We start from the raw sequence: 24,827 nt of genomic DNA, 5'->3' as shown, positions 1-24,827 counted from the left end.
AGCTTTAGACACAGGTGAAACTTAATATATTAAGTAAGTAAGATATATTGTAAATCTTTTCTTAGGTTTGGTGGAGACTGTGGTAATGATATATAAAAAGTGAGATTTTCTAGATTTGAACAGAAGTTGCTGCTCTGATTTATTATTAGGTTTAATGGGGAAGTGGGTGTGAGATCCTTCTGGAAACCACATGGTAGCAGATGGAATGACAAATTGCCCTTATATTATGTATGTATGTATGTATGTATGTGTGGATGGATGGATGGATGGATGGATGGATGGATGGATGGATCCCAAACTGAGAAATTGCAGTACAGCAGCATGACACAGTAAAGATAATAGAGGAATAGAATACAAGAGCAAACACAGTAAACATAAATAAACTAGAAGCATATAAAACACAACTGGATAATTAAACTGTAAGATGCAAAAACAAAAAGTGTGAGATAAAAAACAGTTTTTAATATTTCCAAGAGCCTATTTGCATTCAAAAAATGAAATTCTACACAATATGTTGTCAATATAAAATCAGAAACTGGCTAAAAAAAATCATGCATTTTAATAGGAATTGTTGCAAATATCATGCTACATATTGAAATACTCATTGGAGCCAGACTTAAGTCTTCCGCTTAAGTGTTTTAATCAGTATAAAGTTTCAATCATGTATCTACATTAAGGAACGATGTAATAATTCATATGTATAAATAATATGGTTCGAAAGAGGAGTGGGTTTGACCACTTTTATAACATATTTCCAATGGAAATTAATGGGAAATTTTCCAGTTTTTCCTGATTTTACTACTCCAATTTCCAAATGACATTTTAGATAGTCTTTGTTGTTTTTTTTTTATAGCTGAGGGACCAAAACATGAATAGAGGAAACACTAAATATTAGTACATCCTTATTGTTGTGTATAGTGGCTACATAATCACTTTTAATTTACAGACTTTTGATGATGTTTTTACTGTAAAAGCAGTAAGAGGATGTTTTACTGTAGGAGATGGACATCCTGAGGAGACGAGTGTCTGCTGTGTAGATTTTGTAAATTGCTGTTTGAGTTATCTCCCTACATTATAATGGACTGCTGACGACTATCACATTTTCCTGTGGTCTCCAAATGTGGGAAGCATTAGGCCAGAAATGTGCATGGATTTTGCATTGTGGGCTTCACAGCTAAATGGAGAAAGACAGATTATCATTGCTGAGAGTTACTTCAGAGAGACTATCTCTTACACAGCAGTTTTTACGTCCCAGCTTTGAATATTATCTGCACGAGAGAGAGAGAGAGGTGCTGTGGGCATTGTTACCGGCTCCGGCTGTGTAATGTCAAATCGATACCTGGTGCGTTTCAGGTTTCACAAATGAAAAATACAAGCAGATTTGATCAATGTACAAGAGGGATGTATGACTGGAGGCTTGTGTTGTTCTCGTAATACAAGACAGATCCATAGCGGAGCCCCCACTCGAGCAGGAGAGGTTAATGTATGAGCGCGTCACTTAGCCGCTACAAGTTCGACTCATTTTTATCGACTGAATAAGCAAGACAAATATCTGAGTGGGCCACTTAACAAATCAAGTTAATACATTTTAAAGTTTGCAAACCTGCTCCATAATTAAAATAAATAGGACGTTCAGGATGCAACACACAAACCAAAGTCATAAAATAATGTTTTCTTTTAAGATAAGAGGGAACCATGTGGCAGGTTCTCTCAGTGTGGAATACAACTCCTCAGCTGTGACACAACATGTCCCAAGAGGGAAAACACATCATGGTGTAGTCATTTCAAGGGGAACTCCCACATGACAAGTGGAAAATGTGACAGTCAGACACAGTATTGAAGGCCTAATTTACTCTTTATTTTCCTAGAGGTGATACACAATCACAGTAAGCATTTTATTTAAAAAAAAAAAAAAGTCATACAGGTCTGATGGGAGGGTGGCACAGCTGAGTGAGTATATCATTAATGAACTGAGTGTTTTGCTTGTTTATTTCTTTTTTTTTGTTTAGTATATCTTTTCTTATTGTATAGTGTCGTAGAGATCACTAACCTGAAAGTGCATCTAAGGGCAAAGTAATTCAATAAAATATGGGTGTTTTCACAATTAGTCCCTTTTAAAAGAACTGAACTCAGTCCTCGAAAAGAGGACCAAAAAGTGGACAGAAAACAAACTCAGTTCTTTTTGTGTTCACATTGTGAAGAGGACTGGGTTCTCTTTCTGGTCCATTTCAGCTCTAACGGGGCCTCAGTCCTCTTTCTGTTCACACTGTAGTTCCTCTAGCGCTCTCAGACCTCCACTGCGTTGCATTGCATTCTCTGATACAGTCACATGACCAGTCTACGTCCAGCGACAGTGCAAAAAGGCAAGCTGAACTAGGTGCGCTTTGTGTTCACAGTATGCAAATTAGATGAACCGCTCTGAGACCACCTTCGTTTTAAAGGGGTCTGAGTGCGGTTGGAGTGTTCACATCTGCACAAAAAATGCTGAGTCATCAATATCAGTTTGTTTTGAGGGCTGAAATGGTCCAAGTGTGAAAACACCCTAAATGTAACAAAGGCACTAGGAGGAAGCTGTAAAACTGTCTGAATATCAGACCATAAAGTTGATTTAGCTAAAGTGTAAGTAAGCTGTTTTAGATTCACTCATTCAGCAGGAGACACATAATAGTACATGAGTCATATGAATCTGGAAAAAACGCATAGTCTAGTAATAATTTGGAATCTGACACTCATCATATTTCAAATCACTTAATGATATGATAAAAATGGATTAGTGCAGCTTAACGCAAGATGATCTACCAACTCTTTGCCCATCAAACCGTCTGATTTTTATTCAAGCCACTATATCAAAAGAAAATAGGAAATTTTCATTGAGATTCTAAGCAGGTGAAATGACTTATAGATCAGTATGTATTATGAAATGTAGCGCTGGGGATCCAAACAGACTCTTTTATCATGATATATGTAGTTTAGTACCACAGTAATATAATAACACAGTATACCACAGTATATGAATATGAAAAAGTCAGTTCAATTAAAACACCCATACCAGACGTCATCACTTCTGTTTATTCTCTTCTTTTATTCAGAACTTCCACACAAGCCATTCCTGTCTGGCAATGATCCCATTCTGTGTCACATTCACTCTCCTACATATTTATTTGTACTGCCTCCATGCAAATTTCCTGCCTGAAGAGACAAAGCACAATCCACATGATGAAAAATATTATTGAGAAAACAATGAAACAACAAAGAAATAAATGGTAGAACAATAGATGTTGCTCAAGGGATCAGCAATAAAACAATAAGATAATGCTAATTACTGCCATATTTTAAAAAAAAAATGCATTTAATCTTTTTAGGTTTCATTTGTTTACATCGTCAGCTGTTGTTTTACTTAATTTTACTCATAATTTCATGTACGAGGGAGAATCAAAAGTTTCCAGATGAGCACTGTGTCACGAGGGATGAAACCTGGATCCACCAGTTTGACCCAGAGAACAAAATTCAATCAAGAGTGGCATCCAAAAGGAGCAGCTGGACCTGTGGAATTCAAGGCAGAGAGGTCTGTTAAATAAATAAATAAATGAAAACTTTTATTACAGTTGTCTGAGAACATTTTGACTCTCCCTTGTATTTATGTATTCATACAGTACCTTTATTGTGTTGTTTGTTTTGCCTCTAGATTTCATTAATGTTCTGCAGCTTTGTCGCATTTTGACCAATAAGAATAGTTTAAAAGTCTTTCATAGAATAGAATAGAATAGAATAGAATAGGCTTTATTGTCTTTGCACCACTTGTGCAAAGAAATTGCAGGTGGTCTCTGCCAGCGACAGTGGGCTTACATCTAAATAACAACACAATAAGATACAGACATATATTAAACTAGAAGCACTCGGAGAGCGCAGACCTCCGCCAAGGCTGATCAGTGGCCCCCCCCGTGGGCCCCCCCACCCCCGATCACCACCAAAATTTAATCATTTCTTCCTTATCCCATTTCCAACAAACCCTGAAAATTTCATCAAAATCTGTCCATAACTTTTTGAGTTATGTTGCACACTAACGGACAGACAAACAAACAAACAAACCCTGGCAAAAACATAACCTCCTTGGCGGAGGTAAATATACATAAAATTTAAGATAGTGTGCAATTGAAATATGTGCAAGTCCTGTATGAAAGGGTAAAATGTACAAAATATAAAAGTAGTATAAAAATGTGGAAATGTAACAGTGTAAACAGTGTAAACATACGTGTGCCAGACATGAGGCACATGTTCTGTGTGTGGTTAGGGGTTGAGGTATGGTGTGTGTTTACAGGAGAAGACACTGTTCATAAGTCTGGTGGTGTGGGATTTGATTGACCTAAAACGCCGCCCAGAGGGCAGCAGGTCAAACAGGATGGGCAGGGTGGGCAGGGTCTTCTGTGATGGCTTTGACTTTGCTGAGGCAGTGTGACTGAGATAGCTCATGTTGCACATTTCATCTCATTGCATCTTACACATTTTTGTTTTGTGTCTTTTCTGAATAGTTTAAAAATACAAATAACTGTCTGGCTTCTTTAACTTTCACTCTTTGCAAAACTTCAGTAGGTCTTTAAAGCATCACCTCCTGCTGTTAAATGGGGTCTTAAAAACCCTAGTTGAAATTACACCTGCTATAAGAAGTGATGATAATGTAAATGAAAACATTTTGGAACTCCAAAATGTTCCACAAATTTTTTATACACATCCCATGACATGACATTACTGTCAGACAGTGTGAAGAATAAGGTCTATAGAAGAAATGCCATCTTCCATCCAGGTTGAGCCTGTCCATATGAGCTCTGTCTGCTGCTCCGTGTCAGTTGACTCATCAACACTGAGACAGAAAACAGTCCAGACGAGTCTCAGTCCAGAACCTGACAACACAACTTCCTTCTCTAATGAGACCTTTCGCCTTATGGAGACCAAAACTAATGGCATGTCCAGGTGCCTCTTGTCAGTGTTTATCACTGTCAAATAACTGGCAGTGGAGTGTGTCCAAAACACTGGATCAGATTTGAGTTTGGTGTTTACAGTACAAGTTTTGACATTTTACTCAACCGCTGACGGTTACATGTGTAAGTGTCTCTAAAAGGAAATATGTCCTATTTTCCTTTAGGGACAAAATCTTCTTGTCTGTCCTTTGGACAGAAGGACAGACAGAGTTCTCTGTAGCGGGCCAGAGTATGTAGCTGTTCCAGGGAATCTATTCATCCATCCGTCCTTCTGAGATTTTTGTCCAACACATTTCTCAGACACAATTCACCTGAATTTTTTCAAATTGGACACATATAATCTTTACCACTAGGACAGGTGCAGTCCACAGTTTGATGGCTGCATTTAAATTATTTGATTTTTTTTTTTTTTCAAATTTTTGAAAATGTCAACTTAGAAATTTTGTCCAACTGATTTCTCACACATTATTCACTCAATTCTTTTCAAATCTTACACATGTACACATGTTCTTTACCTGCGCCTTCCTCTAAATTTTTGCCTTTTTGCAAATTTTTGAAAAGTTTTCGAAAAGATAGAAAGTTAAGGCTCAAAATGCATCCCTGGGTAGGCAGGGTATCAGTGAACAGGAGGGGTAAAGTGTTGTGCGACTGGACAGGGGTATTGGTAAGCTCTGCTTACTTTTTCACTTGTTTACTATTTAACTTTGAAAGCCTGTTATTATCAAGAGGAGGGTGTTGTCATTTTTTCATAATTGAATAAATCATTATAATTCATTCATTCATCTTCTGAACCTGCTTTATCCTCACTAGGGTCACGGCGGTCGCTGGAGCCTATCCCAGCTACTTATGGGCGAAGGCAGGGTACACCCTGGACATGTCGCCAGTTCATCACAGAGCTGACATAAATAATTTTAAAAAGGTTTTATAATTGTTCTAAAACCAGTGTGATCAGTGTATAACAGCAAGTATAATACAGTTGATCAGTGGCAAAACCATTCCAGTTTTTTCTTACTTTACTTTCTTTATGAGGTTTTGGGGTTTCAGTTAGTATAAAAACTATTTTGTTCTTAACCCTTAAAGACCCAAATATCCACTGGTGAACAAAATCATCTCCTGATGTAAAATATGTAATACCTGTTGATCCACTAATCCTATTCATATATGTAAATAATTGGTGTAAAATACAGTTTGTTGTCTTTTCATGGTCATCAGATATGAGCCATTTGGACATTCAGAGGCTCTGTAGTTACCATAGCAACACCATCATCTTCTACAACATTGATTCACCAGCAAAACCCATGGAGTTTGACAAATGACAGTGTTTGTTGTTTTATGTTCAGTTAATGATATATTTTGTTGAAAAAAGTCACTTTTTCCTTTTTTTTTTCTGATTTGTGATAATAAACTTTGGATTTACTCTGAGCTTTAATGAACATCTTCCTTATCAGTAAATTAAATGTAGGAAAATACTTGATTTTCACTGAAAAATGCAAAATACAGAGAATAATATTTTAACAAATGCCAATAAATCATTTGGGAAAGACAAAAAAATCATGTGGAAGTTGTGATGAAAATAGTTGTGGGTGTTTAAGGGTTAAATGCTACCTCTGATACTTGTTTTTCTGATTTTGGATTTGTCTTTTGTGGTTAAGGCAAGAAAAAGGCTTTTTCTTAGTTGCTTGGTTTGGAGTTTAACACATACATGGGGTGGCCGTGGCTCAGATGGTAGAGTGGGCCATCCAATAACCGAAGGGTTGGCTGTTCGAATCCCGCTCTGTCCCAGTCATGTGCTGGTGTGTCCTTGGGCAAGACACTTCACTCTCCTTACCTCCAGTGCTGCTACTGGTGTATGAATGTTTGGTGGTCGGAGGGGCCGTAGGCGCAAATTGGCAGCCACGCTTCTGTCAGTCTGCCCCAGGGCAGCTGTGGCTACAGATGTAGTTTACCACCACCAGAGGGAGAATGTGAGAGTGAATGAATAATGGATCCACTGTGCACTCTTTGAGTATGCGTTCATAGAAAAGCGCTATATAAATCTAATCCATTATTATTATTACCACATTTTCATCCTGTAATTTTTTTTGTCCAGTGCATGAATACATCATCTTTTATTTCCTGTGGAAGTATAAGAGTAAAGGGCATTTTCATAACATGTCATCAAGTGGTTTGACCAGTGAAGGAAATACAATCTTAAATATGTTCAGTATTTAAGGTTTAGCAGTTCTCATGTATATGAAGCTCATGTCGGAGTGCGGAATCTTATCATTTGTTGGCATTTGCTAACTTCATTTCTTAACTAATGATTTTCTTGGCTGCAAAATAACAGCCTGTAGGATGATTTCTAAGTAGTCCACAAATTACAAACACACAAAAGATGTAGTGCACCTCTAACTTGATCACCTATAAAATACTTTGTCATTTCATTCAAGTTGTTTTTCTACATACACATATGATATGAAGACAACTAATCATTTCAGTTGGTTTAAATGTCAGCAGTGTGTGTGGGAGGACATATTTGTTACCTTGACGAATCACAAATCCACCTGTGCTGAACATAAACCTACGCAAATTTCACACGGAACCCAAATGATGGCGTCAAACTGCCGCAATGTGTTAGTCATAAATAGGGATTCTGTTTTAAAAAGCCTCCTTACATACATTCATCTACATCAACCTCATTTTTATTTTTCATCCATGGTACGTGTCTTACAGGCAAAATTACATCCGCTCCTCAGTAGAGAATGCACTCATTGACCTCTGTTATTTCACATTTAAATTCAGTCTGCCACCTCTCCTTCACGTTCTTTAACAAAGGCTCTACATGGTAAAAATGCAAAATAGAAACAACCTACCTTTTTTTCTACAGTTAATGTGTTTAATATTGAGCCACTACACTCAGTCACTTTCTGATTAATAAAGTGTTACAAAAGCAAATTAAGGCTAAATGAATGAACAGTAGAGTGATAGATTACTCCTCAATAAACATTTCCTGCCACAGTTTGAGCCTAAATAACACTTTTATTTCATTAGTTAATGCTTCAAAAACTACCAATCATGGCCACGTTTTTTCATCTATTGCATTTATGTCGTGACTCCGTTGTTTTAACCCTCAAAGACCCAAAAGCATCTGCTGATCCAAAATGTTTAATAACTTTTCACCACTAATCCTATCAATACAGTGAAATAATTCAGGTAAAATGCAGTTTGTCATCTTTTCAACAGCATCACATGTCTTCTTCAGATGCATTCATAGTCTTTATAGTGAACATGGAAACATCGTCATCTTCTGTAACATTGATTCACCAGCAAAACCCATGCAAATGACAATGATTGTAGAGGACGGTTTTTGTGTAAAATTAATGATATATTTTTTCTGAAAAAGTAATATCTTTTTTGATTTACTCTGTTTTGATATAATAGCCCTTGAATTTACTCTGAGCTTTTTTTTTAACCCATAGAGACCCAAACAACCACCGGCAACACAAACCATTTATAGATATAAACTGTTTAACACCTGTTGATCCACTAATTCTAGCAATCCATGTAAATAACTGGTGTAAAACACAGTTTGCCATCTTTTCATGGTCATCAGATGTGAGCAATTTGGACATTCAGAGGCTCTATAGTTACTGTGGAAACACCGTCATCTACTACAACATTGATTCAACAGTAAAAACCCATTTACTGAGAGTTATCATGAACATCTACATGATCTGTTAATTAAATATAGGAAAATACATAATTTACAAAAAATGCAAAATACAGAAGACATTTTTTTTTATGGGGATAAATCAGTTAACCCTGTAAAGCCTGAACCATTAAATCATTGACTTAAAATTCCAGTTCAAACTGGAGCCTTTATCGGTCCTTCTTAACAACCAAATTTTTTTTTACAAATATCAATTTCCATATATGAGTTTCAATTTTGTATATTATTATATTTGATAGATGGGGTCTCAATGCTCAAATATTATTACTTGTGAACAAACAAAAACATAATATAACACAAACATGTCTAGCAAATTAGTAATTCCTTTTCAAAACTGCCAAAGGTCTGCCTCTTTCCTCATTAATACAGTCTTGTATTGTCACCGGAAAGGCCTCTGGTGAATGAATTCCTCCCCCCGGTGGATTATCTATGTATTGCATGTATATAATTGTATACATCAGGTTTTTCAAGAAAAAAATATCACGCTGATCATGTAGAGGGCTTCAAACCTCATGTATCAAATATGATACGTTTGGCGTTACAGGGTTAAGAAAGGTAGAAATAGAAAAAAAAGTAATTTGGGAACTGCCACAAAAGCAGCACTGGGTCTTTATGGGTTAAGTGTACAAATACATGGTCAGTAAATGAAATATATCAAAATACATGGTTTTCAGTGGAAAAAATGGAAAAAAGGATACACTAATAAATAGTGATAAATCACTTTGTAATGGTTAAATGCAAAGAAAAATTCAGTTGGAAGTCACCATAAATAATAGTCCTGGGTCTTTATTACCTCCGCCAAGGAGGATATGTTTTTGCCAGGGTTTGTTTGTTTGTTTGTTTGTTTGTCTGTCTGTTTGTCTGTCCGTTAGTGTCCAGCATAACTCAAAAAGTCATGGACAGATTTTGATGAAATTTTCAGGGTTTGTTGGAAATGGGATAAGGAAGAAATGATTAAATTTTGGTGGTGATCGGGGGTGGGGGGGCCCACGGGGGGGCCCATTTCCAACAAACCCTGAAAATTTCATCAAAATCTGTCCATAACTTTTTGAGTTATGTTGCACACTAACGGACAGACAGACAGACAGACAGACAAACAAACAAACCCTGGCAAAAACATAACCTCCTTGGCGTGGGGGGGCCCACGGGGGGGGCCACTGATCAGCCTTGGCGGAGGTCTGCGCTCTCCAAGTGCTTTTCTAGTTTGTTAAAGAGCTTCTTGGTAAGTGTGTGTCTTTGTGTTTTTCCAGCCATGTTCACAGAGGTACCTCATGATATGACGGCTCAGAGGGGTCAGGATGTGGAGATGGCCTGCTCCTTCAGGGGAGCGGGGATGCCCTCGTATTCCCTGGAGATCCAGTGGTGGTACATCAGGAACCACCTGGACTGGACGGACAGACAGCCCTGGACCACCAATGAGGTGGGTTGAAAACGTCATCCCTGAGACGTGGCAGACTGACCACGACCGAGGATGTTGTTCAAACAAAGGGAGGAAAGACTTAAAAGTAACTTGAAGTATCCTGAATTCTGCACCCTTCATCCTCCTCTCTGACCACAAAGGGTTAAGTCACCCATTAAAGCTGCAGGAAGCAGAAATACAGGGTTAGAGCGCCATCATTTGAAAACACACACCTTCTTTGAGGAGTTCCTTTCTTTTCGGTTCAAAACCAAATGCTTTTTATACATATAGATGACCTGGTGGTGGTTTATGCTGTTGTGGAAAAGTGAAGCTTAGGCCAACAGCTGTCAATCATATTTAACCCCTGCCTGTCTGAAAACACCTGAGCAGAGGTGCAGAACTTTATATACAGACATTAAGTAACAGAGGAAAAGAAAAATGTTTAAACAATAAAAGATTAAAATACCAAGACAAATATAATACACACACACACACACACACACACACACAAGTACACACACACACACACACACACACACACACACACACACACATATATACATACATACAAGGAATATTGTCACATTTTCACTAGATGATTGAATACTTGGGAAATTACGTAAACATAACTATATTGAGCTATCAGCCTGATTTAATGTTTAAGTATTAGGTCATTTTTATTTCATTGGAGACAAAAGGAAATATAAGCATGAGATTATTGTATCGAATTTTACTTGAAAGTTCATCCTCTTGAACAATGAACAATAATAGAAATACTAAGACAGATATAACACATATAGCCTAGTTGTTTGTGGATGCAGTTCCACACATTGTCCTTCACTTGATTGACTTCATCATCTGTGTGTTCTACCCAGAACAGTGCGGTTAGAAGTCAACAGGTCCAGGACTATGATTGTTGTTGATGCCACGTGATGGCTGGTTCAGACAGTTGATTGGTTCGTGTCTTAATTAGCAGTGAAAAGCTCAGAAAAAACTGACCTTGTTCCAAAAAAATTAAAATGCTGCTTATTTGCATGTAATATTTGCATCATGAGTGACAGTATTCATGACATAAACAAAGGATCAAAAATTATTAATCACATGAAAAAATACTGCCTTAACAAAATATTAATAATAGAAATTAGAATGATGTTAGAGCTTAGTCATATGCATTTACACATACACATGAAAGTGAAGTCTATGAAGTGTTTTAAACCTGGATATTAAAATGCTGAAAATTCTGACAATGTTTCTGAGTTGATAGAAGGCTGTTTCCAGGATTGCTTCGAGAAGGTTCACTGTAGATTTGAGTCTACTAGGAGGACGTTGTCTTTGGTTTCTAGAGCCCGAGACTCGAGGTGTTTACTAATGCTAATCCTCTTCTCTTTGGTGCCAAACACACTAATCTCTATTTTGTCTCTATTCAGTTTTGGCTCATCCAATTATTTATTTGCGCTAATATTGAAAGAGTGAGTTAATACACTACCTAAAGGATGGAACAAGCGCAAGCTGGCCATTTGTAAATGCTTGTGTTTACGAATAATAACTATCCTTAAACATGCCATTAGTTGCCATGTGGAAATTTACAATGGATTTACATTCAAGCATTCATTAGTGGTTTTAGCCATCAGACAAATGGACTTTTAGACTGTGACTACACCATTCCCTGTCTGCGGTTGTTCCAGTAAAAGGATGTTATGCAGTAGATGATGACGACCTGGAAGGGTTGATGAGAACTGCTGACACTGAGCCAAACAGAATACACATAACTGGATGTTTTTTTCTCTGATCTAGGTGGCTCCAGATGAAGAGATGCCAAAGGATGCCACAAAAATAAGTGTAAGTCAAACCACAGTCTGCTCATGGATCCATTTGTTTATGCAACTGTTAGACTAAACCAGTGTTTTTCAACCTTGGGGACGGGATCCCATGTGGGGTCGCCTGGAATCCAAATGGGGTCGCCTGAAATTTCTAGTAATTGATAAAAAAAAACAAACAAACAAACATACTAATAAAAATATAAGGTGAGTTGACAAAAATAATCCCAATCCATAAAAGACATGACAAACTTTGAAGCTGAAACTGAAGCACTGTAGTGCTGTTTATCTTTCAAATGTTCTTTGTGGTCAGTTTCAGATGCTGCAGTTCTTTCATAATTCATAGTTTGAGTTATTATTTGTTCAGTATTAATTGTCAGCCTTGTAAATACAAGCTGGACTGACTGTACATATCCTGAGCAAGGAAAACAAAATTCTCACTTTGTGCAGTAATCTACACCTGGCTTTTCTGCCTCCGTCCATAATAATATACATTATATAGACTAAATGTCATCTAAAATGAACATTTATTTGCAACATAGTATAGCAAACTATTACATGATCAAAAACAAATTGTTAGCAAAAATATGTCTCTGTTTTGAATGTCTGGGGTCGCCAGAAATTTGTGATGTTAAAATGGGGTAATGAGTCAAAAAAGGTTGGGAACCACTGGACTAAACCCTCATGATAAGCATATACTTCTATTTCTCATTCTGTCACATCCACAGATGTTGTACTTAAGGAAAACTATACAAGGATCTGATTTACACAACCGCACATCCACTACTCAGCTGATGGCTTTGTAGAATCACAGTGTCAGACAAACAACACACAGCACTGGTACTCATAGGTGGAGATGTGTCCTTCTCTAGGGAGTTATATGTGCACATCTTCAACTTCAGATTCTTTTAAACATCCCTGCAGTCTTTATCATTCCAACACCAGCTCTTGGTGTTAACCCATAAAGACAAAGTACTACTTTAGTGTCAGTTCCCAAATGAAATTTCCTCTATATTTAACCTTTCTTTAGTGATTTATTAGGATTTACTAAAATATTATCTTCTGTATTTTGTGTTTTATCAGTATAAATTAGGTATTGTCCTGTATTTAATTTACTGATTTAGATGTTCATAAAACCTCAGATTAAAGTTGAGGGTTATTATATCAAAAATAGAGGAAACTGCAGAAAAAATGAAAATCTATCATTAACAGAACATAAAACAAGCGTCTACATCCACTGTCATTGATCCAACTCCATGGATTTTACTGGTGAATTAATGTTGTAGAAGATGACAGTGTTTCCAAGTTCACTACGAAGCCTCTGAACGTCCAAATGAGTCATATCTGGTGACCATGAAAAGATGACAAACTGTATTTTACACCAGTTATTTACATGTATTAATAGGATTAGTGGATCAACAGGTATTAAACTAGTTTAGATCATTAAATGGTTTTGGTCAGTGATGGATGTTTGGTTCTTAATGGGTTAAAGTATGAAAGGTGCAGGGTGGGTAGTGGATAGTTTTTATCTGGTGTCCACAAAGGACAAAGGCCACACCATTCACACCGCTCACACATTGACGGGAACCAAAAAGCATTTAAAAGGAAATTAAATGTTTAATGCTCCTACTTCCTTTTATTTGGTCTTTAGCTTCACATCTGTCAACACATTTATGTTGACAGATGTGTTTTTTTCCTCTTTAGAACAGTGTTAAGATTTTAAAACATATCTCTGTAATTCTGGAAATATTAAAAACACACTGATTTCTTTACAGTTGGACAACTCGTCAAATCCATGGATGATGTATTAGGCTGCAAAAAAAGATTTTAAAAACACTTTCAAAAGCCATTACTAAAAACTGTGTACCCATGTGGACAGGGACAATGAAGAGATATGAAAATGATGGCATTATACTCTCATTTTCGCATGTCTGTTGGTGCTTTGTGTAATGAATCTGAAACATCAAATATGGATGTATATATAAATCACTACTACATTTGGGAGATGGACCAGATGGGACATGTACCAGTGTTACAGCAAAATCTAAATAACATAAAGAATACATTTCAATAACCAATATCTCAAGTATAACTTAACTTGTTGTTGCTGCTTCACTTTCATTACGTATGCAAACCTCTGCTCTCCTATGTCCAGTATTATCCATGGCATGCACAGGTTGAGGTCCAACAGAAACAACAGTTTGTCCATGTGTGTGTAGTTGCTAGCTCCACGGCATTCCATGAACTAAATAAAAGAAGAGTAAGCTTAAAGTTTCCTTTCACCCTCTGGTCATACAGTTTTACTTGTTTAACCCATAAAGACCCAATACTATTCCTTTTGGTGACTTCCAGCTGAATTTCTTTGTATATATAACCATTACAAAGTGATTTACCATCATTAATTATAATTGTATCCTCAGCATTTTGCATTTTTTCTGTAAAAATCTGATGTTTTACTAGATTTAATTTACTGACCATGTAGATGTTCAGAAAAGCTCAGAGTAAATTAAAGGTTATTATATCAAAACTGATGAAAACATGACTTTTTCTGAAAAAAATATAATTAATTTTACATCAAAACAAGCATCTATGACCACCGTCATTTATCAAACTCCATGGGTTTTACTGGTGAACCAATGTTGTAGAAGATGACAGTGTTTCCATGGTAACTACAGAGCCTCTGAGCGTCCAAAATGGGTCATATCTGATGACCATGAAAAGATGACAAACTGCAATTTACACCAATTATTTACATGTATTGATAGGATTAGTGGCTCAACAGGTATTAACCATTTTAGATCAGTAGATGGTTTTGGGTCTTTAAGGGTTAATACAATTTCTGCAAATTAGTATGTACTGCTTTTAGAAATTACAGACTTTATTTACTTATTTATTTTTACAATTTTTATTTATTTGTCATTTTTATCAGTACAATACAATCTTGTCAGGTTGAAGAGCAGGAAAAGAAGCAAAAGAACAGAAAAACAAACAAATGAAAAGAACAGCCTGTGTTGGTGTCAGAATATTTTAAGGTCCCTTAATAGATATAATTGTCTCTGAATGTCAGCCATTTTCCCCAGTTTTTCATAAAGAGATTTTCTTTTAACTTCAGCTTATATGTAAGATGTTCCATGATAAGTATGTTATCTATGATTTAAAGCCATTGTTTGTAAGACGGAGCATCAGTCTTAAGACAGTTCTTTGTTAGAAATGACAGATTTAATTCTATGACATAAATATTCATGACCAAACCCTTTACGTTCACTATTAGCCTTAATGTTGGTTAAATGCTAGTTCTCCAAGTTAACAAAACCATAAGTATAAAATATTTAGCACTAACAAAACCTCAAGATATTGAGAAGCTAAACTGTATCTTTTCTCTTGTTGCAAATTACATTTTCTTTCAAAAACTGAATCTTTTCCTGTTATATACATTTCCTTGGCCAGTTCCTGCCAAGCTGGCTCACTGCTAACCAATAAGAAGCCACATTCTGTTGTCTAGTGTGACCACAAAGAAATCCTTTGTTATATTTATGTTGACAGAGTTGTGTTTTTCTCTCAACTACATTTTAAAACTGAAAACCTGTCTGTAATTCTGAAGCCATAGAGCATTGGGTTATAAATCCTAGCTTACAAACCAGCCCATTAGTTTTCTGGCTAGCATGTGCAGCCTTGAGATAAATAAAAGAAGAGTAATAGGCTATATTAAGAAGCCTAATACATCCTTTCTCCCTCTTCTCATATAATTTTTATCAGTTTGACACAATTTATGCAAATTATTCTCCACTTTTTACAGCCTCTTTACTGTTCTTCAGCTACTTCCAGAACTTCTGAATACATATACATGTGAGCGTGGAAACAAAAGCCCAGACTGAACATGAAGCCTCTCTCCTTTCCTTCCATCAGGCCTTAGCTGCTGCTGATTCACTGTAATGAAAGCACCAGCTGGGGTTTGGGTGATTCACAGCGCATTTGTGTGTGAGTTTGTTTGTGTGTATGTGGGTGGAGCTGAACACTGCAGGCTGTACAGCTGGAAAATCATTAAGAGCTTTCTGCACATAATGGATTTTGGCCCATATCCATATATTCAAATAAAAACATGGTAGATGCACAGACACACAATGATATATAAATAGTGCACAGTGTCACACACACGGTTGCATGGCTTGTCTTTGGCTCTCAAACATGTACAACACAGCATCTACAGGCGTCACTCGAACGACAGTGGGTGATAAATGAAGCAGTATTTATATCTTGGTGCATCGTCTCACCATGTCCCTAGACTCTCATCATTTCAACAGTGCAGCTCTGTGAACCTGCAAAGCTTTTACCTCCAAGATGTAGTCTCTTCATACTTTCAAGGCCACAAATAGAATTTGTTAGCAGCAGCACCTCTGAGTGGGAGTGGGAGTGATTGGTTGGAGGTATGGCTACAGAGTTTCCAGCCGTCATTATAGAGTAGTGATTATAACTGGATGTGCGGATCTCAGCCACAGCTCATATTCTGTCACTTAATCAGTCTTCAGATGAACACGCTGAACCCCAATTTCCATACATATCTTAAAAATAATATTGCTTTTTAATGGATTACTGTTTTGTACGTTTATTTCATGTGCTCCTACACATTTTTGTCAACTGGCAAACCAAGCTAATCATGACAACACAGTAAACACCATAAAAATTAAACACAGCAAAGAAAACAGTGTAAAAAAAAAAAAAAAAAGGAAAAAAAAGCCCAAACCATCTTTTCTGTCTCACTCTTTGTGTTGACAAAACATCCAGTTTAAAGGTGTTTTAGTGTTGGTGGTAGCTGGGATGGATGGATGGATGGATGGATGGATGAGGTATTACAGTTAAAGATGAGACAAATATTTTTTAAAATTCTTTTGAATTGTTCCATAAAAGTCAGGAAAGTCATGGCAAGTTTGGGGTGAAACTGTTCAGACGGTTCTGAAATAATTTGGACCAGTATCATTGCCCTTCAACACCAGTACTTGTTTTAAAAAAAAAATGTTCACATAGTAACTAAATAGTGTGCCATTTTCATGAAAAGAACTGGTTAGCCCTATAATGTGCTGCCAAATTTAGTTTTCATTTTTGAAAGAGCAGACACATAGAGCTTGAAGGAAAATGCAATTTTAGTGGCACAAAAAGGTAAGCTTTTAGTCTTTCCTTTTTTTTTTTTTTTTTTTACTTGGTTTAAATGTCATAGATTGGTGAGAGGCCTTTGGGTTATCTATAGCCTCCAAGTGTCTTGAGATTTACTTTGATTATTAGTCTTTGTCTGGAATTTGTAGAAGAATGACAATCAGCAAAGAGTGAAAGGACCACTACTCTGGTTTACTGCACAGGGAGGGATTGAACAGGGACAACACAAATGTACTTGATGTACTTCAGCAGCGTGTGATATTCCTATGAGGTCACTGAGAACTGGGGTTTTCAGAGCATACATGGCTACTTCCAAACTTTGTGCATTTGCTGTAATGTTTTATTTAGTTGAAGGCTTATTTTCAGCTAAATGTGCAGTAAAAGCCAGAAAACAACAATGGATCCTCAGCAAAGACAAGCTGGTGAAGAGAGACAAAGGGAAGGATACCAGACCATGTAATATAATACAAAAAAAAAAAAAAAAAAAGAAATAGAAAACTGTTGAGACACAAAGATGAAATCATTAGATCTGTTTGGACCAAACTAAGTAACTTCAAAGCTAAATGAAAAGATCTAATAGATCTTCTAGTGACTATAAAACTGACAAAATACCGAGCAGACACTCAGCTTAGCATGGAAAAAAAACAGCTTAGTATCGCCAAATTGAAAAGAAGAAGTGTCTGAGAGTGCTTCAGAAGTTGACCAGGGGCCTGTTTCACAAAACTAGGATAAGGGATTAAGCCGGGATATGTTGGCTATCCTGGCTCAACTTATCCATGATCCGGTTTCACAAAAGCAGGATAGGGGAAAGCAGGATATGTTTTGATATAAGTTACCATGGAGATTTAGTCTGTGGAGCTAGCCTGGTCCAGACCAGGCTAAGTTCCAGGATTTATTTTATCTCATCCCTCATCTCAGTCAACAGTCACCACAAATGGAAACCAATAGTTATTCCACTGCCCATTAAACAAAGGAATCACAGCAACTAGACCCACTGTCAGTATTTAAACATTTGTGTTTATTAATTTCAATAATTTTACATAAATGATGATTTTAGATGATTTTGCAATCATTAGATCAGTTCAGTTCAATTGTGTTTATTCAGACATTTCAAACATTAGACATTTATGCAGATACAATTTTTAAAAACTAAAGAGTCTGTAAAGGAATAGGTTGAAGCCTAAGATCATTCTGCTGACCTCTCCATTCATATCACCAAACAAAATTAAATAAAATAGATACCAATGCCTTTAGCTTAGTAACAACAGAAAACACCAAAAACTAAACAATTCAATAGTTTGAGTGGAAAAATGAACATTCACATTATTCATATATTTTCATGACATTTAAACATAGTTTTAAACATAAACGGTGTAGTACAGTCTTTGAACTCAGGATTGAACTTGTTCCAAACATTTTCTCCAACACACAGACTAAATGTGTTCATATTTGTTCTAACAGAAGGTTTATTGAACACATGACTTCCTCTAAAATTAGAAATAATTTCCCAGATTTTAATCAAGCTCTGAATATGAACAGGCAACCGATTTTTTAAATTTTCGACATGAATTGTTTTGTTTTAAAGTAGAATAAGTTACTGAACTTTAAAACTTTTAGTTTGATCATAAACTGATGAGTGTGTTCCCTATAGGACACTTTATTGATCAGTGGTATTGGCCTTTTCTGAATAATGTTGATTGGATTTGTATTAGTTCTGTCAGTATTCACCCACACCTCCATGCACTACAACATCTTCACTTCTTTTATATAGTTATTCCAAGGAATCTGATTACATTGACCCTTTCAGTCTCTGTATTATTTATACTTAGGTAACTGACAGTTTCCCATAGACTATGTATGTCATATAAATATAAATGCACAAAGAGTAACATGATGTTTCTTTATTGAATAAGGATCAATCAAAGCATGTAAAACCATCAGCTCCTTTAAAACTGAAGTCACACAGTGGCTGTACAAGATAGAAAGAACAGAACCAAAGCATATGATAGAACATAAGAATAAATACACATTTAAAGGTAGAATACAGCCCACATGTCTGTACACTGAAAGAAATGCAAGACAAATCCATACGTAACAAATGAACAGACAAATGAATGGATGCAGTAGCCTCCCTGCAACACAGTACACAAAGTAAACACACAGTATACATACAGTATATACACAGTATGTAACACACACATCAAAACAGGCCAAATCAATTTAAATTGAACAAAAAAAAAAAACAAAACACAGATTCCTCAGCTCCTGCAGGACATATTTACCTTAAATCATGTACATGAACTAAAATAATTGAACACATATTGGTCCTTGGCCAGCTGCCCACTGCGGTCATCAGGGAAGATGGCAGGATTGTCCCAGTCTATGTGTGATGCACTTTTTTGAGGGGGGGCTCCCTCCCTCCCTCTCCTTCCTCACGCCACATTGTGGAGGACAGTATAGGCCACAGTGATGTCACATGACCTCAAAGGGCTGACCCTTTAGTGGTGAAGACAGTGAAAGCATTCCTTCAGGAGGTCAAAGGTCATTTGGATCCTGGTCCTTGTCCTGGTATGGACATGACTGTAGGCCTGCTGTGGTTCCTGGTGGTCTGTGTATGGTGTCAGGAGAAAAGGATGGTAGGTAGACCCTCTGTCCCCAGGTAGACCCCCTGTCCCCCAGAAACACACCAGACAATTCACCTGTCAGTACAAAACCTCAGTGTCACAACCTCAGAAACACAGTGACATTCTGGACACAGGTCTGATGTAAACAGTGGTTGTTAATAGAGGTTGTGTGGTTCACCTTGTGATCGGCGCTGACAGATTCCAGAGGTCCGATAGACTCAGGAGTCATGGACTGAACCAGAACCAGAACACTGAGACACAACACTGATGAGACAGTCAGCATGTACCATCTGAAATGATAAGATGAAGAATATTAAACCAAACACTGAACAGTGTTCATTAACCCATAAAGGCCCAGCACTACTTTAATGTCAGTTCACAAATGAATTTTCTCTATATCTAACCTTTCTTAAGTGATTTATCTCCATTTGTTATAATATTATCTTCTGTAGTTTGTATTTTATCAGTATATATCAGATATTTACCTCCGCCAAGGAGGTTATGTTTTTGCCAGGGTTTGTTTGTCTGTTTGTTTGTTTGTCTGTTTGTTTGTTTGTTTGTTTGTTTGTCTGTCCGTTAGTGTGCAACATAACTCAAAAAGTTATGGACAGATTTGGATGAAATTTTCAGGGTTTGTTGGAAATGGGATAAGGAAGAAATGATTAAATTTTGGTGGTGATCGGGGGTGGGGGGGCCCACGGGGGGGGGGCACTGATCAGCCTTGGCGGAGGTCTGCGCTCTCTGAGTGCTTCTAGTTATTGACATGGATTAATAGGACTGCTGTTGATGGTAGTGATCAACAGGGATTAAACAGTTTAGATAAGTAGTGATTGATGTTTGGGTCTTTATGGGTTAATTAACAATATCAAAGTCATGAATAATGATAAGATAAAACAAGATAAGATAAGTTTATTTATCCCAAAGGTAAATTCACTGAAGTCAGTGAGCTCATCTATTTATCAGAGTTATTCAGCCTGATGCAGTTACATTTACACAGTTTCACTCACATCTACAGTTAGTTTAACTTACAATTTCACAACTCCGTTTTCACAGATGTTCATGAACTCTTTGGGTTATAATTGTGATGGTTTCAGCGGAGTGGTCAGTGTGTGTTTGTGCACTACTTACTCATTCAGGCTGTCTGTAATCCTTCGCCATGCTGTCTCTGGTTGTTTTTGTAACTGTGGTGGTGTTGTCTTTCTTTTTGATTCGCTCCTTTACTTCCTCGTTAGCCAAAATGAGGAGTTTTGCGTCCGACGGGGGAAGTTCGGTGCTCTAGTTACCATGGTGAATCGGTGAATCTGTGATCGATGTCGGGGTCTATTGAGGAAGCCGGGTGCGCGCACTTATCCAGGATGAGTTCCACCTGGCTTGATTAATCCGTGTCCGTTCATCCTGGCTTGGTCTTTGTGAAACCGATTAAGCCTAGACTCCCATGTTTTGGATTTGTTGAGCGCGGCTTAGTCAGTCATCCTGGATGACGGAATCCTAGTTTCGTGAAACAGGCCCCAGGTTTTAATGTGTGAATCATAAAAATAAATAAATACATAAATAAATAAGAACATTGTATGTGTGTGCTGACCTACCATGGCATAGTTTTTGCAAATTTTCCATGTTACTTACAAAACCACAACAACTGGCTCTATAACTCTGTTTTATGTAAAAATGAGACAAATACTTCTCATTAGTAAGGATTAGAGGTATTTGTAGGTGTATGTGAAGATTTTTTAGCCAGTTAAGCAGAGTAGTGGGCTGCCAATGTAAAAACACACAATACTGAAGTTCATTCCTTCACTTTCTGACCCACTTATTTCTCTGGAGTGTGTGTGTGTGTGTGTGTGTGTGTGTGTGTGTGTGTGTGTGTGTGGTGTGTGTGTGGGGAGGGGGGGGGGCTTCAACTACCATCCTGGACCACACCCACAGGTAATTTGGAAGTATTTGGGGAAATGAAAGTGAAGAATGACACTATATGTTAATAAGATAAAATAAGATAAGATAAGACTTTATTGATCCCACCATGGGGAAATTTCACAGTTTACAGCAGCAACTTACAACACACCAGTGTAAGAGAAAGACAGGTAGAAAAAAAAATGCAGGTGGAAGTGACATATAAAGGAAAATGAGAAATTTGGTATTTATATAAATATTTATATAAATAGAGAATTAGAATTAAACATTCTTAAAATTTAAAAGGTATTTACATGGTATTCACATATTTACATTATTTACATTCAGTACTTGTAAAATAACTCTCCTAACTGTTTTTCTTCAGGTTGTGAAGGTTGTGGGAAGCAACATCTCCCACAAGCTCCGCCTCTCCCGAGTCAAGCCGTCCGACGAGGGTACGTACGAGTGCCGTGTCATCGACTTCAGCGACGTCGCCGGCGCCCGTCACCATCGTGTCCGAGCCTACCTGCAGGTGGTGCCTGAAGGCGAAGCCCCCGACGCCACCCACAACAACAACTTCGACGCCCTGGATGATACCAAGAGAGAAGTGGGATTCGGCGACGGGGAAGGAGCGAAAGACCACAGCCATCACCAGAACCACGGCCACCACCACCAGGAGCACGGCAAGCAGCCTCCGTCGCCCGCCCACCACGGCCACAGCCATGGCAGCAGCAGTCAGCAGCACAAGGCAGGACGGGAGCTGAGGAAGAGGGACGTGGACAGTAACCACAACCACAATGACTGCACCAACGAGCCCAGCTGCGCTCTGTAGACGCCGGCTTATTCCACCTGACTGATAGATTACACAAGGATTGCATAATGTGATGTGTGTCACAGCATGAAAAGCTATTCTTCCCACACAGTGCAGGCCTGTGCACATACCCAGAATCCCAAGAAATGTACAGTGTGGCTCACTCAGAGCCAGGGCGGTGGACGCGCTGTGCTGGGAAACGTAGCTTTTTCTTGCTGTGCATAGGTCTGGGTGGATCTGCTCACTGTCTGGTCTGTAAAGCCTTGCTTCATGACATTCAGCAGAGGGGCTGACGTGTAGATATAGGCAGCTCCACAGTTCCTGGTCTCAGCACCAACAAAGAGACTCTGTCTTAGTATTAACCCATGCTATGTCCCACAGTCTGTAAATGATAAAACCCTGCTTTTCACTGACATACTTTTCCACTGCCTTACTCCATCATCAAATACACATATAAAAAAGTTTCATATTTGAGGACTCTATAACACTATGGGTTACCTTCTATAAGTGGGTAAAAGAAACAGGCCTATTTATTACACTGAATGAAACTCATTTTGATTTCATTCGGCACAATAATTCCTCTAGTTCTTCATCTTCTGCTCTAGTTTAATTCCAGCTTTTTCTATCTTCAAATAATGTTAGAAAATGCATACAAACTGAAGTTGCAGACAGTTTTAAATTGATTCCACCACACAGGGAGAAGGAAAAACGTTAGATTTAGTTGGATTTCACCAAGATCTCAGCTGCCATGTTCATCAAGGTCAGCTCTTTTCAGTTTGTATGAGCACAGCGGCCGTGTGGAAAGCGTAGGAGGGTTTGTATCTTAAGCTGGCCTTCCTAGAACGTTTGGAGGTTTTGATTCTGCAGCGCAACACAAATAAATAATCTGCTTTGTGCTGTAGGTTCGATCCATTCATGGCTGAGAAAAAGACACCCATCGAGATCAAATCTGTGCAACAAAATCCCAAATCCGATTTGGTGCGCCTGAGAATCCAGTCTGTGATAAAGAATCAACAGAAGTAATCCTACTGTTCTTTGGTGCATTTTTTGGGTAGATCAGTCCTGTATTCCTGTCTCAGCTAAGTTCCTTGTACATGTATTCTAAGGCTCTGGCCCGGCGCTCATCAGTCATTGAAAAAGCCTCAATCCCCTCCACTACAAGCCTCTAATCCACTCTGTATATACAACTGTATAATATGAAATAAAGTGAGTGCATGTTTAGTAATTTTCTTAACAACTTTTTCAACCAATCATACACAAAAACAATGTTAGTTAAGAATATCACTGTCCATTCTGTCCTAAAGATCCTTTTCTACTTCTGAAGTCCTGTCAGATACAGAGCTTTTTTTTTCTCTCCAAAAGGTTTCTGTTGCTTTACTGCTCTCCAGAAGTGCTGTACAGACAGATGAATGACATATTCCTATTCATAGCTGCTCAGAAAGGGGTTTCCCTGATGTATCTTAGTACTTAACGCAGTGTTTCTTAAACCACAGTACTGTATGTGGAGGGCTGGAAAAGTGTTATTGAATTTTAATGAGCCCAACGCTGGGATCGAATTAATTTCATCAGGTTGGGAAGGGGCTGAAAAGCTGTGCGCCATTTTACTTCTGCTAGTTTTGTAAGTCAGCCTGAAGAGATGAAACGAGACAGAGTGAATGTGGATATGACACCAGGTCACAGATTGAGGGTTAGAACGAAGAGGGAAACATTGTTAGTGAAACTGTCCACATCCTCAGAATGCAGTCGGCATCTGAAGTGGTGCTGTGTTCTCCATCTGAGGAACATCGGCATTCCATTCCAGCAGGAAAGTCCCAAAACAAGGAAGGAAGAGGAAGTGGGACTGTAATTTAGTTTTTTCCAATCAATATCTTTGATTTGATGTTTTGTAAAGAAGAGAGCACTGTTAAAATAAAAGAGGGAAAATGTACATTTCTTCTAGAATGTTTGGTCTCACACTAAGTGTATGCCTTTATCAAATGAAATAAATTGTATATGAAACACCACTGAATCCTTCTGTCTTTGATTTAAGAGAAGGTGGATGATGTCTGTAATATTAACCCTTTCATGCATTTCTCAATGTATGGACAAATGAATATCATAAATGTGACCTCTTCTACTTCTGTCTGTATGACTTGTGTTCAGTGTTAAACCACAGTTATTAACCCTTTAACTAGAGAGTTCAAAACAAACAGTGGCTGTGAAAAGCATCTTTAAAGGGGTTTTATGTTATATTTACATTCAAAAGGGGAAAGTCTGGTACCAGAACATACTTAGGACCAAAACCACCAATGAATCAACCCTGTGTATCCACAGACTGTATCACTCACTGAATAAAGTATAAAGCTCATTGTTCTCACACATCTGTATTAAGGTAACATCAAGTCATTTGTGGGAAAGTTATTACATTTGTGGGGTTAACAGTCATGTGACGCATTACAATTCTGACAGTAATATTG

The 24,827-nt window shown here is 37.7% G+C and overlaps 1 protein-coding gene across 1 annotated transcript in view; it reads left to right on the top strand.

Annotated features, from left to right (window-relative positions):
- vstm2la (V-set and transmembrane domain containing 2 like a) overlaps positions 1-24,374 on the top strand; it is a 90,878-nt gene extending 66,504 nt beyond the window's left edge. The window contains exons 2-4 of the mRNA XM_030139721.1: positions 9,936-10,105; positions 11,879-11,923; positions 21,946-24,374. Of these exons, the coding sequence (XP_029995581.1) occupies positions 9,936-10,105; positions 11,879-11,923; positions 21,946-22,392 (662 nt within the window). The 3' untranslated portion in view covers positions 22,393-24,374. The remainder of the gene's footprint in view (positions 1-9,935; positions 10,106-11,878; positions 11,924-21,945) is intronic.
- The last annotated feature ends 453 nt before the right edge of the window (positions 24,375-24,827 follow it).

The sequence above is a fragment of the Sphaeramia orbicularis genome, chromosome 7, assembly GCF_902148855.1.
Source record: "Sphaeramia orbicularis chromosome 7, fSphaOr1.1, whole genome shotgun sequence".
Lineage (NCBI taxonomy): Eukaryota > Metazoa > Chordata > Actinopteri > Kurtiformes > Apogonidae > Sphaeramia > Sphaeramia orbicularis.
The sequence above is the reverse complement of the archived record's forward strand: the minus strand, read 5'-3'. Positions and strand labels throughout refer to the sequence as shown.